This window comes from Bombyx mandarina, chromosome 12 (genome assembly GCF_030267445.1).
Source record: "Bombyx mandarina strain Sakado chromosome 12, ASM3026744v2".
NCBI classification, from domain to species: Eukaryota; Metazoa; Arthropoda; class Insecta; order Lepidoptera; family Bombycidae; genus Bombyx; species Bombyx mandarina.
Window position 1 is genome coordinate 2893116 of NC_143219.1, and position 18982 is coordinate 2912097.

The 18982-nt window shown below is 41.0% G+C and overlaps 1 protein-coding gene across 1 annotated transcript; it reads left to right on the plus strand.

The window, feature by feature from the left end:
- The first annotated feature begins 8412 nt into the window (after positions 1-8412).
- On the plus strand, positions 8413-12129 carry LOC114243495 (ecdysone oxidase-like). Its single transcript, XM_089731773.1, has 4 exons — positions 8413-8554; positions 9875-10008; positions 10520-11291; positions 11360-12129. The coding sequence occupies exons 1-4, from the start codon at positions 8413-8415 to the stop codon at positions 12055-12057; spliced, it is 1746 nt and encodes a 581-aa protein (XP_089587899.1). The 3' UTR covers positions 12058-12129.
- Positions 12130-18982: the final 6853 nt, after the last annotated feature.

An 18982-nucleotide genomic window follows, 5' to 3' on the forward strand; every position in this document is an offset into this window, starting at 1 on the left:
AAAGTGATTGTGATAATAATATATGAGTGTATATCGCAATATCTTTCTATAAAACTGAATGTATAATATGAATTATTGAAATTTTCATATTATTAATGTTGTGGGACGTACAAAAAAGGACATTCGTTTTTTTTATTTATTATTAAAGTATTTATATGAACAAATGTTTTTCGTTTCTTTAAAAGCGTCTAATTAAATAATAATTTAGCGGTTCAGTTTCAGTTTCAATGGGAGCTTCAGGGTAATAACTTACAGGCTAGTTAACTAGGATTATCTATGCTGCTAAAAAGCATTCGAGAATTCTCAGATTTCTTTACTTAAGTCATTTTAAGCGATTAGATCCATTTAATTAAAAAAGTATGTATCTAAATTTACAACTGTGTAATTATTGAAGTTAAACTTCTAATGTGACTTCCAACCAGGTTGCGTTGAACGTTTAACGCTACCATGGAATAGAAAGAGACAGATTACGGAGTAACAAGTAACAGACGAGAGTAAATGCGTAGCACTCAAACGCATGCGCGTAGTATACCTGTTACAGGCCAGCGCGAGCACTAGATACGAGTAGAGTCCAATATTATAATAAAGTATCTAAAAAAATATAGATATTTATTTTTCTACCTATCATTTAAAATATATATGTCGGCGCAAATATCACTATTTACCTACTGATCGTCAACTAATTACTCTGTGATAAGAAATTGATGTTAAACAGTTCCTTTTATTGTAATTTCAATACTTTAAAACGTGTTTGAAAAACGTGTAAACCCGCTCACGTGTTTGAAAAACGTGTAAACACGCTCACGTGTTTAAAACGTGTAAACACGCTCACGGGTACGAAGCCCCATAAATACGGCCGTGTTGTGTAGCACTGATTTCCCGATCCTGCGGACAGAATGGAAAGCAGTCGACGTCGCCCAAAACACGTCATCTCGGATCCTCCCGATCCACTAACGGTGCTTTTAGGTACTTCAAGCACCGGTCACCGTTCTCGTCGAACCCGTCGCTTGCGACGAAGGGCTCGACGAGTAAATTAACTCTCAGACACAGCCCACTGAGTTTCTCGCCGGATCTTCTCAGTGGGTCGCGTTTCCGATCCGGTGGTAGATTCTGCAAAGCACGGCTCTTGCTAGGGTTCGTGTTAGCAACGTCATCAAGTTTGAGCCCCGTGAGCTCACCTACAAAAGTTAGGGTTACGCTGATATAGCCTCTCAAGGCTCTCAGCTTAGGCAGGAAAAAAAAAAAAAAAAAAAGGCACTGATTGATTCGTGTCCGAGCCATAGTACAGTACGGATCTCTCTGTAACGTTGTTATGCTTCTCGTGCAATATACGAAGTTCTCGTGAAGCTTTGTTTCGGAAACCCAAACATGAGTCATTCGTCAACCAATTAATAACACTTTTTAAAAACATCACGGCGGTCCCTCCTCCGTCATATATAATATTAATGTTGAAGATGTCGCATCTCATAAACACAGCATTCCCTATTACAAGAGCAATCTGATTGAAGGATGAAAAGTGAAGAAAACCACAATACTACACATCGAAAAAGAAGTTTCACTTCATTCACGTGCGCACCGGTTTTTTTTTCTCCATTCCTTTGAAGACCAAATCTCAGTTCTATAAAGCTTACTCAATTTCGCTTAGCTTAACTAACTTAGCTTGCCTTTCAAGCGTCGCAACGTAAAAATGACTTAAAATTTAATAACTACGAAAGTACCCAAATAATTATAATTGCATCAAAACAGTATTTTTGGAGTTTACTCCTTTAGAATCGATTTACATATATAGGCCCGGGGTATGAAAATTATGGGGACCAAAATCGTACTAGCATGTCACACGAAATGCGTTATGCGCATGTCACACGAAATGCGCGCCGGGCTGCTGCGCCGGCAGTCCGCCACAAAGCCTCGTACTGATCGCGCGTTTCTCTCATTATTGTATTTTCATATATTTGTTAGTCGTTTGTTTTGTGTCTCGTTAATTTGTTAATAATCTGTAGTGTATCGTGTTGTCGTAATATAGAACTATTTCTCGTATTGTTTCGTTTAATTTTTTATATCCAGTAAACTCCAGTCGTGCGTCGGAGCGGACACACACACTTTTTTTTTTTATTGCTTCGATGGGTGGACGAGCTCACAGCCCACCTGGTGTTAAGTAGTTACCGGAGCCCATAGACATCTACAACGTAAATGCGCCACCCACCTTGAGATATAAGTTCTAAGGTCTGAAGTATAGTTACAATATAGTACGCAGTTGTATGCAGGCAAGGTGCCTGTGTTCCACGTGCATGTTGGTGTGGCAAATTCATTAGATTGCTCAGTACCTAGCTGTAGTTCCATGCGGAACGGTAGCACGAGAAGTTCAACTTCAGAGAGAGCAGGAGAGGGGGTCGATACATTCAGAATTATAACAGCTGAGAGTTCCATGCGGAACGGTAGCACGAGAAGTTCAACTTCAGAGCGAGCAGGATAGGGGGTCGATACATTCAGAATGATAACAGTTGAGAGTTCCTGCTCAGAAGGCTTACCGCAATATCTGGTTACTGGTAGTTAACTTGTTAAATCTTCCCCTATATTCGAATGAACGACTGCTCTGCCTATCTCCGCCTAAGAAATTATCCCAGATCTAGTCTCGGATCCGTTTTTATAATCTTCTACCCCTCCACTAGGTTGAATCTCTTTGAGTAGTCAGGTAGGTACCAATATAATGTTCTCTGTCTGTCTGCCATGTTTTTACACTCATGACGTCCAAATCTGGACGACATTCGACATCGAAATACTTTGAGAAATTATACAGGTTACTTCATCCTACTTTTGAGCGCGGCTATTCAACCAAGGTATATATAAAGCAGTACACGCGAGCGAATCTGCAGGTAAAAAGCTAGTTCTTAATTTACGGAATATATAACATTTGTAATCCATTTCAGTCAATATTTAATTGGAATCCACGTTACGTTTTTTTTATGATTGAAAGTTTACTGGTGGCCCGAAGGCCTTTCCAGTTTCACCAGGACAGGTGGGCGAGCAAAGGCTCAGCCAAGAGGGGTGGGATTTGCTAACAACTGCCCGAGCGCCTCCGAAGGAGACCTAACAACTCAAGAGCAATTGTTTCGCGAATGAATCTACTGCCGGATCGGAATCACGACCCGCTGAGAAGATCCGGCGAGAAACTCAGCGGGCTGATGCATGGGTTAGGTTGCACGTCGACCTCTTTGTCGAGTTCGACGAGTACGGTTACCGGGGTCCCTAAGCCTGCCCCTAGTATTAGAGCTGAAGGCATCTAATGCAAAGGTTATTGGATCTGATGGATCCGTAAGGACGTGTCTAGGGCGTCGACGGTGACTGGCTCCTGCATGATCAGGATTCGGAGAGTAGTCAGCGGCGGCAACGATAAGGCGATTATCATGACGCATAGCCTTATCGAAGTATCGTTCCGACGCTGACTTCATGTATTTCCGAATTGATTCGAGGCCCAGGTCGTCGTGTAGGTCAACGTTCCTCACGAACCACGGAGCGCCGACAGCTAACCTGCAAAAGCGGGATTGTAGGGATTGGAGGGTGTCTATGTGTGTGCGGGCCGCGTGAGCGAACACCACACTCGCGTAAGTCATGACGGGCCTTATGCAAGTTTTGTAAAGTGTCACCTTGTTCCGAAGGGACATTTTACTCCGCTTACAGATCATGGGGTAGAGTCTACCGAGAATAAACGCGGCACGGTCACGGACTGATTTTATATGCGGGCGGAATGTCATCGATGCATCCAGGGTAACGCCCAGGTACTTGACCTTCCTGGCCCAGGGTATGGGTTGTCTAAAGAGAGTAATCGGGGGTGTGAGATTCCTCCTCCTAATCCGGGAGGAAATCCGTGTGGAGCTTCCCCTCTGAAATAGCACCGCAGTACTTTTCACTGGGTTGATGTCTATGCGCCATTTTCGGAACCACTGTCCTAGGGCTAGGGCTGCGCTCTGAAGCTTCTTCGCGATTAGGGACTTATTTCTACTAGAATAGTAAACAGTCGTGTCGTCGGCGAATAAAGCTAAATGGGTCGGCGGCGACCGGGGAATATCGTTGACGAATAAGCTAAATAGGAGGGGTGAGAGGACAGAGCCTTGCGGGACTCCAGCTGTGAGAGGTCGTGGGGAGGAGCGGGTTCCCTCAACTCGATATCGAAAAGAGCGGTTCGACAAGAAGTCCCGTATGATGAGCACGAGACTATCCGGCACGCCCATGTTGAATAGTTTGAAAATCAAACCATTGTGCCAGACTTTGTCGAACGCTTTTGCGACGTCGAAGAAGAGAGCTCCCGTGTATAACGGTTTTGGTCGATTAAGCCCCACAAGAATGTGCTCCGTGAGGCGGTGCACCTGTTGAACGCATGAATGATTTGTACGGAATCCGAATTGTTCATCGATGAGAATGCCCTTGGATGAGACGAAATCTCTGAGGCGCTTGTAGAGGAGACGCTCATACAGTTTGCCTAGAGACATGAGGAGGCTAATCGGGCGGTAGCTCGTCGGATGATTTTTTGGTTTACCGGGTTTATGTATGCCGATAACGTCCGCTTCTTTCCACACCGCGGGAAAGATACAGTTCGCCATAGCGGCATTGAAAATAGATGCCAACATCACGATGAGTTGGACGGGTAGAAGTTTAATAACGCGGTTAGATATACCGTTGGAACCGGGAGCCTTGCGAGGACGTAGGTCTTTGATCAAGTCTTTAACTTCCATCGGGGTGACGGGTGGTAACGCATCCGAGGGTGGCAAGGAGGCTCTGCGTTCTACCTCACTGTCTACTAATTCTACATGAACAGGGTCCACGGATTGAGTGCTGGGCGTGCACTGGGTTTGCAATGTATCGGCCAGCAGCTCTGCTTTTTCGTCATCATCAAAGGCCGTGAGTCGGCCTGAGGGGCCTACGAGGGGGGGCATAGTTACTACCGTATCCGATTTGAGAGTACGAGCTAAGCGGTAGTAAGACCTTTGGGAGGGCGCGAGTCCTTCTAAGAAATCAGACCATCTGGCATCTCGGACTTCGGCGATGCGAGACTTTACGTCGCGTTGTAGGGCACGCATTCGAATACGATTTTCCGCGGTAGGATACCTGTCGTAGGCGCGTATCGAGGCGTTCTTAGCTCTAAGGAGTTCCCTAATATCGTCGGACAATTTGAAGCGGTGAAGGAAGTCCTCCGCTACAACTTGTTTCGATGACCTATCTAATGTCGAGGTGATGTGTGACGTTAAGATGTCTATGGCTTCAGCGGTATCCTGAGGAGACGGGGTAGAGTCCGGGTTAAACGGGAGCGATGGTGGATCAGATTCAGCCAGGCTGATGCCCAGCGTGTGCCAATCCACCACAGTCCTCGTGACGGGAACGGAATCGGGAGCGCGACCGAGCTTCATGACGACGGGACGGTGGTCTGAATCTAACTCTGAAACTACTTCGATCGAGTGTAAGCGCAGAGTTACGTTTTTTAATAACGCTATGTCGAGTATATCCGGGCGATGCGCGATATTTAGCGGGTAGTGAGTCGGGGTTAACGGAGCGACGATATCGAAGGCGAGATCATCGACTAACGCGTCAAGCCGCCTGCCATTCGGGGTTGTGGTGTGTGAGTTCCACCTGATGTGTTTACAATTTAGGTCGCCCGCCAGAATGACAGAGCTCCCCATACCGAGCAGCGCCTCAATATCACTGCTTAGAACGATCTTATCCGGTGGAAGATAAACGGACGCGATAACGATCGGCGCGTGTCCCGTCAGTGAGATTCGGCACACTGATGCTTCGATATTAGCGAGCGCGGGAGGATCGAGCGGGACGCAATGCAGGGCTCTTCTATAGTAAATAACGGTACCACCACCACGGGCAGAGAGCCTGTCGTTCCTGACCATGTTATAGTTCGCGATTTTAGGGTCACGGCGCGCGGGCTTAAGTAGGGTCTCCTGCACTAAGAAAATGTCAATTTGATGGTCACGCAATAAATCACAAACCTGATCACGTTGATTTGCGAGACCGTAAGCGTTAAAAAATCCTATTGTTACGGATAAGGGTTTTATTCTACTAATGTACGCCATTGATTACCGGCGGAGTGAGGGGAGGACGTACGTATTTAACGACGCGTATACGTCAGCGTATTCTTGCACAACGGCGATGAAATGTTGTGCAGTGGAGGCGGCGCGAATGGCGTCACCCAAAGCGTTAACACGCTCAAAGTTGATCGACTGAAAAAAGTCAATCGCTAGAGCGAGATTTTCGGACGCGGTCGGAGGGCAGGTCGCGGGGGAGGGACGTATCGCGGGGGTGGGACGAGTCGCGGGGGAGAGAGTTGTAGCCGTGTTCGTGTACGGCAACGGTTTAGCCCAAGCCGAGACGCTGGGCACCGACGCCGGCACGAAAGCAGGCTTAGCCTTCGGCACAGAGGGTACCGTGGCTTTGATGTCTGGGCCGGAAGCTCGGAGGCGGTTTTGACGGGCGACGCGGCGATTTATTTTTGAAGCTCGGGGGCATCCACGGTAGTTCGCGGGGTGACCTTGTGTTCGGCACAGGACACAGCTAGGCGGTTCCGTCGCGGTTTTTTGCTCGCGAGCGCAGAGGGCCGTGGCGTGATCGCCCAAACACTTAACACATCGGGGGCGCGCGTGACAGTTACGGGAAGAGTGCCCGTACAGTTGGCAGTTATGGCACTGACTAGGAGTGCCTTTTTTATGGGGGACTTCGACGGCAATACCGGAGAGCCTACAGACGGTCCGAATGTTAAAAATTTGCTTACCCTCGGGGGTAGGCTGGAGGGCGACTAAAACCATATTGTATGGCTCCCTACCGCGGCCGGTGTGCATGCGGTGCACGGAATTTACTGGTAGGCCTTGTTCTATCAGATCTGCCTTGTTCTATCAGATCTGCCTTGACGAGATCGGCATCTAGCTCCTTCGGGATTCCACGTATGACAACGCGGAGTTCGCGCTCCTCCTGGAGCGTATAAGTGTGGAAACTTATACGCTCCTTTCGGAGGTAACTTGAGAGGGCCCTATGGTCGTCGGGTGTCGTTACTTTTATTTGAATCCCGTTGGCGAGATTACGGGCGCTGGCAAAATTAATATTTTTGGCCTTAAGGGCCAGGGAAACTCGGTCCCAAGCTGCCTTCTCTTGAAGGATAACCGGGGGAGGGGTCTGAGTTTTAGAATGCGCCACCGGTCGCGGCGACGGAGTGGCACGGGCTGGAGGCGCAACGGGAGTCTGAGGGCGGGGGCGCGACGCGTTCGCGGCTTTGCTAATTTTAGCGGCCGCGAGAGCTCGAGACTCCGCGGCACGCTTCTTACCCTTTTGTACCAGGGTGAATCCATCCGTCGATGAGGCGGGGGCGAGGTCGACCTCCATCTCCGAGTCAGAGTCGGAGGACGAGGAGGCGGGCGCAGGTGACCTACAAGCAGGAGTTTTGGAGGGCGCGACGGAGGCCGCGGATGATCGCGCTGCTGGAACGGTGGCCACGGCGGACGACGCAGTAGTTTTACTCGCCAGTATAGGCGACGCGGGAACGGCAGGCACGACGGAGGCTGCGGTGCTCGATGTAGACGCTTTGCACGCAGGTACAGGCGACGCAGGAGCAGCGAGCACGGCGGAGTCTTCGAGAGAGCTCGCAGTGTGATTGGCCTTGAAAGCCAGAAACTCTGAGGCGAGCTGTGGGTGACGAAGTCGGAGGAATTCCACGAATACAGCGTCCATGATCACTGAGTACCCAGGTGGGGCGGCCCCGGGTCTTGAAAACACTCGCCTTGCGGCGAGGCCCCAACTTCTCGGACCTGAGCGGTTCTATTGAACACAGGTGGCAATGCGGCGCGATTACTACAGGACAAAGAAAAAGCACAACAAAACAGAAATTACAAAAAGAAGCAAAACAAATAAATACTTGCAGGAAAACACTTTGTCGGCAAATGTTCCACGAACACAAAAATAACTAAAACAAAACAAATAAAAGCTTCCAGGAAACACACTTGGTCGGCAGATGTATCACGAACACAGGCCGCGCGAACAATGGCCGGGCTAACAAAAGCCGGGCGAACAAAGACCGGGCGATCGAGTGGACGATGAGCACGTCCGCACGTGACGGGTGCCTCTATCGGAATGGCCACGTTACGTGCGGTGGTGTCATTGATGAGACAAATCAAAATCAAATTAACTATTACAGTTATAATAATTCCGAAAATTGTTACTTATTCAAATTTTAGAAAACTTGTCGATCTTAAGGTGCGTAGCGTTATCTGCCTGTTACACCATTACCATTTTGCTTATTAACAGTGCGAAGAAATTATCACTTTCAAATTATTGTTAATTTATTAGTTACAAAAACAATACTTATTGTAATACAATGCGAAAAACGTATTAGTAATAATTCGTAGTTAATTTACAGACATAAATATGGGATTTTTCGGCGATTTGATTGCAAAGCTTGAGGTTATGTCGATTACACCAATATCGGAGCTGTTACAAGCCGTTTTCGCTATATTAGCAACACTAAACATGAAAATAGGAGGATATCCGGAGCAAACCGTTTTGCAAAGTAAGTGGCTATTCCAATATTCGACTATACTATACTAAAGTAAAGCCAACCAGACGAAATAAAAAATGTAAATATGATGACATATAATGATCGACCTTTCGAACGACCAAGGGGACTATTAACAACGGTGTATTAATAACAGCAGATTTCGTGGGGATGTAATGAATTGCTGAGAAAATTCATGGTGAAATTCTCAGAGAAACAACGAAAGGCTATGCTACTTCAGAAATTGCATAACAAAATAGCTTTATAGGCTTTATAGAGTTCAGATCTCCGAGGTTACAAAGCAAAAGTTTACCAGATATATGTACAAAACGAGGGTAAATACCTCCTTCGTATCTTTTTTAAAATTGGTAACTTAGCTTTTCAGGATAAAACGGTAAGTTTGTAAATGGTATTTTCTTCGATTTCCACGTGTCATGGACATAATTGAAAGTTGTTATTGTTTAAGTTGTTATTCGTTATCATTTAGATATTGTACTAACTACCCTCTATTTTACTATAAAAATATAATATTTCTAGAGTTTTAATTACTGACTTTTTACTATATGGATAGCTCGCGACCCACTTGGTCGTACTTTTAGAATCGAAAGTATAGACGACAAAACTTACAGCTTACTTGAGACACGGTGTCGAACTCTGAATTGTATTGTTATAACAGCTGTCTTACTATTCAAACACCGGTCACCGTCCTCGTCGAACACGTCGATCGAGTTCAACGAGCGAACTAACCCATAGACACAGCCAAATGAGTTTCTCGCCGGATCTTCCCGGTGGGTCGCGATTCCCATCCGGTATCCAGCGAAGCACTGCTCTTGCTGGGGCCAGTGTTGACAAATTCTCTCAGGTTCAGCCCATGAGCTCAACTACCATTTTTTTTTTTTTTTTGCCCTGGCGTGGCTGGTATAGCGTCTTAGGCTACCGACGAATAGATAGGGGAAAAAATATATTCAAACCGGAGCAAATTATTATTTCGCGGCAGAAATATGCAGCTGCGTAACCTTAAAATAATTAATTAACACTACCGGCAATAATGACGCAAGATAGATAGGTACCACCACCCTGCTTATTTCTGCCGTGAAGCAGAAATGCGTTTCGGTTTGAAGGGTAGGGCAGCCGTTGTATCTATACTGAAATCTTAGAACTTATATCTCAAGGTGGGTGGCATATTTATGTTGTAGATGTCTATGGGCTCCAGTACCTAGTTAACACCAGGTGGGTTGTGAGTTCGTCCAGCCAACTAAACAATAAAAATAAAAAAAAATATCCTCATTAGCCACTGCATGATTTAACTTCATTCACAATTTTATTCCATGACAGACTTTACATCTTACGACATAATTATTGTCGGTGGTGGTTCATCAGGCTGCGTCCTGGCCAACCGACTCTCTGAGATCTCAAACTGGACAGTGCTGTTACTGGAGGCTGGAGAGGATTCTTCAATCGAATCCACGGTAGGCTTCAAAATAATATAATAGTTTTATTTCTATCTATTTACGCTGTCTCTTTCTTTACATCGTAAGTGGTAAGATGGAACATTTCGATTTGGATATAATCGTGGCTTACAGGATAAAACGAACGATGTATTATTTTCAAGTGATACGAAATTTCCGGTGTGCCGGAATCCATCAAGCTTGTACGGATTTTTAAGAAAATACGTACCATGCATAGGAATAACATCGTGTAATAACAATCATACTCACAACATTTCTTAATTCGCGCTATTTCTCATTTACTGCTGTAAATGAGAGCACATTGTAAAATTTGTCAAAAAAAATTAAAGCTGTTCTGTTGTCGCTCCCGGGCAGGTCAGGGTTTATCGCTTTTTTCCCTTTTAATACGTCATAATGAATCTTCATACTTCATAATAGTTTATTTATAATCAGAGATTTCTGTTAATTGACATAGCATTTTGTATAACGAAGGTTTTGTTTATTATAATTCCGAGTTCGTTTTACTCAACAGATACCTGGATTGTTTCCGTTCGTTGATTATTCATACGAAGATTGGAACTACAGAACCGTCAATGACGATTATTCAAGTCAAGCGCACGCAGAAAAAAATATTCATTTGACCCGAGGCAAAATGGTTGGCGGCTGTAGCGGGTCAAACTACATGTATTACATTCGAGGGAACAGACACGATTATGATTGTTGGGAAGGAATGGGCAACAAAGGGTGGGGCTACAAATCAGTACTTCCATATTTTATTAAAAGTGAACGACTTGAAGATGACACAATATTGAAGAGCCCCTCTGGATCTTTCCACGGGACAGAAGGCTACCTCGGTGTTACGAAACCAGACTGGGGAGATAGGGTAGATGACTATTTGACTGCATTCCAACAAAATGAACGTAAAGTTATATTGGATCTGAACGGACCAGAGCAGATGGGTTACGCACTACCGACATTTACTGTTGCTGATAATGTTCGCCAGAGCACAGGCTACGCTTTCTTGAGACCCATAAAAAATCGTAAAAATTTGTTTCTTTCAAGAAACTCTTTTGTCAAAAGAATTTTATTCAATGATGCAAAAGAAGCGGTGGCTGTTGAAATAGTTCGAGATGGTGAAATATATTTCGTTGGATCCAGAAGAGAAATAATAATATCCGCTGGTGCAATAAACAGTCCGAAACTGTTGATGTTGTCAGGAATCGGCCCAAAAGAGCATCTGCCATTTCAGTTATTAGTGAATCACCTAATGTCGGAAAAAACTTACAAGACCATGCCACTGTTCCGTTCATCATCACTGAAAATAAAAGTAAGCTCACTGTTGTCCAAAATCTTGAAATTTTTGCTAATTTAGATGAAATGCCCGCACCGTGTCTCATGGGTTTCGCCGCCATCAATAAAACGCAAACTATACCAGACTACCAAGTAAAATTTTTCGTGTTTCCCGTTGGTACCATAATCCCTGTTTGGATTTGTAATTTTGTGTTCGGTTTGGCTGACAGCATTTGTTTGTCTATGGCGAAGGCAACACAAAGCAAAGCTGTTATTTTAGTTCTTGTAATCCTTTTGTATCCGAAATCTACTGGCAAAGTCATTCTTAAAAGTAATAATCCAGAAGAACCACCCTTAATTTACACAGGCTATTACTCTCAAGATGAAGATTTAGAAAATCATGCAAAATACATACAAGATTTCTTGACTGTACTCGATACAGAGTACATGAAAAAAACGAATGCGTTGCCTCTTGACTTGGATGTAACAAATTGCGAAGATTATGAATTTAACACATTCGAATATTGGAAGTGCTTTGCTTTGAACACGGCTACAACTCTCTGGCATCCTGTCGGTACTTGCGCTATGGGTCCTGAAGGAGTTGGGGTAATTGACTACAAACTGAGAGTACACGGTGTGAAGAAACTGAGAGTCATTGATGCAAGTTCGATGCCGAAGATAGTCGGTGGGAATACAAATGCTCCTACTATCATGATTGCTGATAAAGGAGCTGATATCATTAAAGCAGATCACGGTTTTCTTGGAGATCCTGACAACTAACAAAATAAATATGACGTAAAACGTTTAACAGATACGATTAAATTAATTTTGAAGAACAAACCTGAGTAATTTTGTTGATTTAAAAGCTTCTTCACACTCGCATGTGTTATTGTGATCTTTTCTCAGTTTTCATCTGAATTTTTAAGGAGCGTCTACTGAAAATTGTTTGTTGCTAGATCAACGGCTCTCAACCAGTGCGTCAATCAACAACGTAAAATTACGTTTTATATATAAATGATGTATTGAAAGTTAATAAATATATTAATAAATATATTCATTCCAACTATCAAAAACTTGAAAGTGACTATGTAAGTATTTTGAATTTTGATTAGTTTTTTTTTGATAACGCCATCTTGTTGTGTCTTTAAAGCGGTTAGTTGCCCTCAATTAAGAAAAATAATAATTATTATTCGCCAATAGATGTTGAGAAGAGTTGATTATTGAAAACACGAATAAAACAATTTTTTCTGAAAATAAATCGTAGCTAGATCGATTTATCGCCCCCGAAATCCCCTGTATACTAAATTTTATGAAAATCGTTGGAGCAGTTTCCGGGATTCAGATTATATATATATTAATTAATATACAAGAATTGCTCGTTTAAAGGTATAAGATAATAATAATGGTTGGTTCGAAGTAAGTATCAGTTGAATAGAATATTTGAAATGATTATTTTTAATAAATGTATATTTTTTATTTGATTGGTTTTGTTAATTTTAAGATGTTCCAAAGATACTATGTACACATATGGACTTGTTGTCTGAAACAAAATAAATCATTCATTCATTCATTAAAAGTTTAAAGAAGATAATTCCAAATTCAGATTAAGAATATTTGTGATTTTTATTTATTTTTCGTACTATCAAGATGAGTGAATATAATGAAGAAATTAGATACATTTAAAAATTTTACTACAAAAAAGGTAAAAAGGCAACGCAAGCCACGAAAAAATTTGTAATGTTTATGGACCTAGTGCAGTGTCTGTGAGAGTAGCACAAATTTTGTTTAAGCGCTTCCAATCCGGAAATTTTGATGTCTAAGATGTACGTCGCTCTGGTCGCCCTATTAAGTAAAATGGATGCCATATTTGAAAAAGTGGAGCAAGATCGGCATGTCAATAGTTACGACGTAGTTGAAGAACTGGGAATTGATCACAAAACAGTTTTGGCGCATTTGAAAAAAACTGGGTACACAAAAAGCTCGATATTTGGGTACCTCACGAGCTCACTGAAAGGAACCTAATGAACGGTGTACTCATTTGTGATTCTTTATTACGACGTCATGAAACCGAACCATTTTTGAAGAAGCTAATAACTGGTGATGAAAAGTGGATCACGTACGACAAAAACAAGTCAAAGGACCGGTCAAAGGCCGGTCAGGCTTCACAGACTGTGGCGAAACCCGGGTTAACTTGCAACAAGGTGATGCTGTGTGTGTGGTGGGATTGGAAGGGCATCATTCATTATGAGCTGCTGCCACCAGGCAGGACCATCGATTCTGAACTCTACTGCGAACAATTGATGAGATTAAAGCAAGAAGATGAGAGAAAGCGGCCGGAATTAAGCAACAGAAAGGGTGTGGTTTTTCATCATGATAACGCTAGTAGACTTCACACATCTTTAGTCACTCAGCAAAAATTAAGAGAGCTTGGCTGGGAGGTGTTAATGCATCCGCCGTATAGTCCTGACCTTGCACCTTCAGATTTCCACCTGTTTCGGTCTCTTCAGAATTTTTTAGGCAGTGTCACGAGAGGACTGCCAAAAGCAATTGTCGCGGTATTTTGATCAGAAGCTCCAAAATTTCTATAGCAATGTGATCATGTCATACCTACAAGATGGCAAAAAGTTATCGAACAAAATGGTACCTACATACTTTAAATGTAAATAAACTATATTAAAAAAGTTCTGAATTATCTTATCCTAAAAAATGCGAAGAAACTTTTTTCCCAACCTATTATTCCATAATTACAATGACCTTTTGCGCATCGGGTAAGCCGCTCACGATGCCCAAACGTACGAAATAATTACATGCTTTTTGGAGTTTTGTTGTCAGCGCCAAGCCTGATTATACGTGAATCTCGTTTAGACACAGAGGCTGAAGAAACTCGACTACAAAGTTATTCGCTGTTTGTTCTTAGGCCAGTGCTCTGCACCAACGCATAGCTACCACCCACTCGACCCAGACACTCGATATCGTCAAAATTTTTTTTAAATTCTAGGCGGTAAACTTTTGAGCACCACGAATCATTTCGCCGTGAAAGACAAATTTACCAAAGCGATAAAAATCCGTAAAATGAGTTATAAACCTAATTAGAGTCACGAGATTTATCTGACTCGCTTAGTCCAGATGTCATAATAGCTCTGTGATGACTTTCTGTCTCTTGGATATTGTGTACTTACATAAAAATCTTCCAATATTATGCTTACCAAACGAAAAAAAATGTGATTTTAAGAATATACAACTTACTTATATAGTCGGTTTTTCATATTTGCATTTCGACTCATCCGCAGAACAAAGTCCGATGTGATCATAGAGCAAAAACGAGTTATATAGCTAGGCGAAATAAGGGATACGAACTCTACGGACGTGTGTTTTTGGAATTTTTGTATCTCATTTAGTTTCGGAAATATATAATTGAATAACGTTCTATCTGTCGTTAGCTCCGCATAAAAACGTACGGAGTGATCAAGCGCCGGCCCGCACGGAGCGGCCGCACTGTTCGTTCGTCAGTCCGGCCGCTGTTCGTTGGACTTGTTGGAGAGAAGGCGTCTTTGTGTCAAGCGCTTAGGTTTTTACTGTTTGACTTTAAATTAATAATGTAACACGTATTTGGCTCGATAAAAGATATTTTTAGACATGTCACGATCACGGAAAATGTTGAATATGCTTAAGGCTGATACAGAAGACCCTGACCTTAGTTCATAATTTTCTAATGTAGCCGCTGTTCATGTGGAGAAAAATGTAAATAATATTAAGTTGCCAACTTTTCAGTTGTATTATTTCATAATTCACACGCTATTAAGTTCTAAATTAAAAAATATTATCTATATTGCTTTTTTGTTTCAATAAGTGCTTGTAGTCGACCGATGTTTTTATAAGACGTTTTTTGATGAATAGGTAACGAAACGCATTTTTAATGCAAAAACACAATTGGCGTAATGCATATTCACAGGAGTAATCAATATTTCTATAATAATTAACTGTTAAAAATAAAAGCGTTATGAAATATTAGGACGATATTTTACGAACACTATTGAACCTCTAAGCGTTCTATGTGAATATGGGACATTTTTTTACGAACTCTGTGACGCGATTTGTTGGTTCGTTAGTAAGATGAGACGTTGTTGCTGGGATAATGAAATCAGTTAGGACGTTAATCGTGTAAAAAAGTTGTTAAATATAACGATTTTTTATTTAAATTTTGTTTAATTATTTCTGTATAATTAAATTGTTTTGCAAAACACATAAATATAAATAGTATTTTATAAACTGTCATAAAAATATGAGTTTTTTTAAATTTTCTGTTATAAATGATGATGATACCTGTAAGACATACAAACGTCACCTTTGCCTCCTGGACCAGTAGAAATCAGTCAGGAACTAGCTGATGTATTGAAAAAATGCTAGATGAAGATAGTGGGACCAAGGAAATTACCTGCGACAGCTCAGTACCTAATCTCGTGCCTGATGTATCTGCCTTGGATGCTTACAGCAACCAACCTAGTATATTTTCTTTGAAAGTGCCTTTAAGTTACGAAAATTTACCACATATACAGCTTGAAGATTTATTAGATCACCACAGATGTACTCCGTTCAATTTGGAACTGTCAGTACCAGCACTCATGCAATCTCCTACTAATATCCATTCGATCTGCAACACCGTATTCTGCCCTAATCATGTATCATGACCCTGAAAAATACAACACTAAAGCCATAAAAGAACGCCAATATCGTGACATTGTCAACTCAAACTTCAATCTAGGTTTTCATACTCCCAAAAAGTATTAGTGCGAGGAATGTCACGTTTTTCGATTGAATAAAAATCCAACTGACCAAGAGAAAGAAGCTTTTCAATAACACCAGACAAATAAGAAGGCAGGGCATTTAAAAAGCCTAGATAAAAAAGAAGCTGAGGAGTCAAACGGAAACATGGTTACTGCTGTTTGATTTTGAAAAGTTTTACAGTGACTTCTAAGCAATATAAATATATTTTACTATAACAGAAAGCTATCTTCTTTTAACTTAACGGTTTTGGATATGGGTAAAAAGAAGGCCATTTGCTATTTGTGGGATGAATCTGTGGAAAAACGTGGAGCAAACGAGGTAAGCAGTTGCCTCTTAAATTTTATACAGACTAATGTTGAACAAGGGACCAAGGAGTTCCGCTTTTGGTCAGACAATTGTGCTGGCCAAAATTGTAATCGCTTTGTATATTCATTATACATTTATGCCGCAAAAAAGTTCAACATATACATTACACACCGGTTTTTACAGAAAGAGCATACCCAAAATAAGGGGGACAGTATCCGCTCTGTCATCAAGAGAGCTTCTCAAACCAAAACTATATATACCCCTCATTAATGGCGTTTATTAGTAAGATGGGCCAAGAATGAAGGAGAACCCTATGTTGTTCGAAACGTAACCCAGAATGACGTATTCGACTTTAAAAGTCTTGTTAATAATAAGGTTTGGATCAAAGACATTAAGGGCAAGAAGATTATCTGGAATAACATCCCAACAAATTTGTTTTTGAAATATGATCTAACTCAACCTGATTATGATATTTTAGTAATTTGTAGTAATACGAGGAACTAGGTACAAGCTGAACTAAAAGCTGCATATTCTGGACCTATTATGATTCCTACTGCAAAGTATAAAGATTTAATGGATATGTGCCGCTCAGAACTTATTCCCTTAGAGGAACTCCATACTTTAACTCTTTGCCACATCACATAACTGTTACTGCTTCTGAAGAATCGAATGATAATCTATCGGAATAATTTTATCTAGTGTCTGCTTCCTCTTTTTAGAGCTGAATTCTTCCTACTAATTTAGCGAAGCAATGTTAATTATAATATTTTATGTTTGTCTACATGCCATTTCATTGCTATTAAGTATGTGCACCAGTTATAAGTCTAGGTTACTATGTAAGACTGATTGATTAATTATGAAGGCTGATTATTATAGATTAGTGATTAGTAGATTAGTTCTATGATTAGTGAGTAGATAGTTTACTGCTGGTAGGACCTCTTGTGAGTCCGCACGGGTAGGTACCACCACCCCGCCTATTTCTGTCGTGAAACAGTAATGCGTTTCGGTTTGAAGGGTGGGGCAGCCGTTGAGATATATCTCAAGGTGGGTGGCGCATTTACGTTGTAGATGTCTATGGGCTCCAGTCATCAATTAACACCAGGTGGGCTGTGAGTTCGTCCACCCATCTAAGCAATAAAAAAAAACTTTGATACTGCTGATTTTAATGTTGTTATTATAAAAAAAAATAGTTTTATTATCTTCGTCCGCGTCTGCGTCCTGCAATGTTCTAATTGATACATGAACCTGTAAGTTTTTTTGTAATTTTTAGTGTTATGGTTGCTGTTTATATTGATTCTTTATACCACTTTTGAGATTTTTTCACTTAATAAACGATTTTAAATAATTACTATCTTTTTTATTTAGTTATATAGGAGGGCAGTGATGATATGAGGAACGTTATGTTTAAATATTTCAAGGTTGTTATTTACGTAGGACTCATTAGTAGTTAGTAATTCCAAAGAAAACCGACTCATGTTAATATAGAACGTCATTTAATTTACATGTGTCCATAAAACAACGTGTAACGTTCACTAAGGACCCTCGCTGTTTTGCCATAAAACGTCTTATGTTAATATAGAACTCACTATCTCCAGAAATAAAAGAATAACAGTTATAAACTACACAGTATTTAACAAAGCTGAGACGTAGTAACGACATACCAAAAAATCTAAACAACAAGTCGCATCGTTTAAAAGTTACACAAGTCAACAACTTCTTTAACCTCTACTGAAAACTATCAATCCTACAGATAGGACTATATTCTGCGGATGAGTCGATTTACTTATTTTAATTTGTTATATTATTTTTATTTAAAATCCCAAGTTATATTGTATCCACACAAAGTAATTTTAATTTATATGGTTTTATATATTTACTTAATATTAATGAAACGAAATGGATACATAAATTAAGTAAAATTTTTTTTTTTTTTCAAATTTATAAGTTCTCTGTTTTCTGTGTTATAATTCTCCGATGCTATAATTTTGACTGTCCCGTTTTTGCGAGTCGTAAACATAACAAAAACTGCTTTTACGAATTATTCTCGCCTTTACTGTTCACACGACCACGTAAACACTAAAAGGTGCCGAACGTCAGAAAGTACAAAATGAACATTAGAAGGACGAGAAAATTAAAGCGTAAAGTCGATTTAAATAATGTTGTTATCGTTGCGGAAAAATGATTGTGATAATTATAATATATGAGTATATATCGCAATATCTGCCGATAAAACTGAATGTATAATATGAATAAGTATTATTAAAATTTCCATATTATTAATGTTGTGGGACGTACAAAAAAGGACATTCATTTTGTATTTTTAATAAAGTATTTATATGAAATGTTTTTAGTTTGTTTGAAAGCGTCTAATTTAAATGAGAATTTTGCGGCTTAGCTTCAGTTTCGATCGGAGCTTCAGGGTAATAACTTACAGGGTTGTAACTAAGATACGTACATCTATGCTAATAAAAATAATTCTCAGATTTCTTTACTTAAGTCATTTTAAACGATTAGATCCATTTAATTAAAAAAGTATGTATCTAAATCTACAACTGTGTAATTATTGAAGTTAAACTTCTAAGGTCACTTCCAACCAGGTTGCGTTAAACTTTAA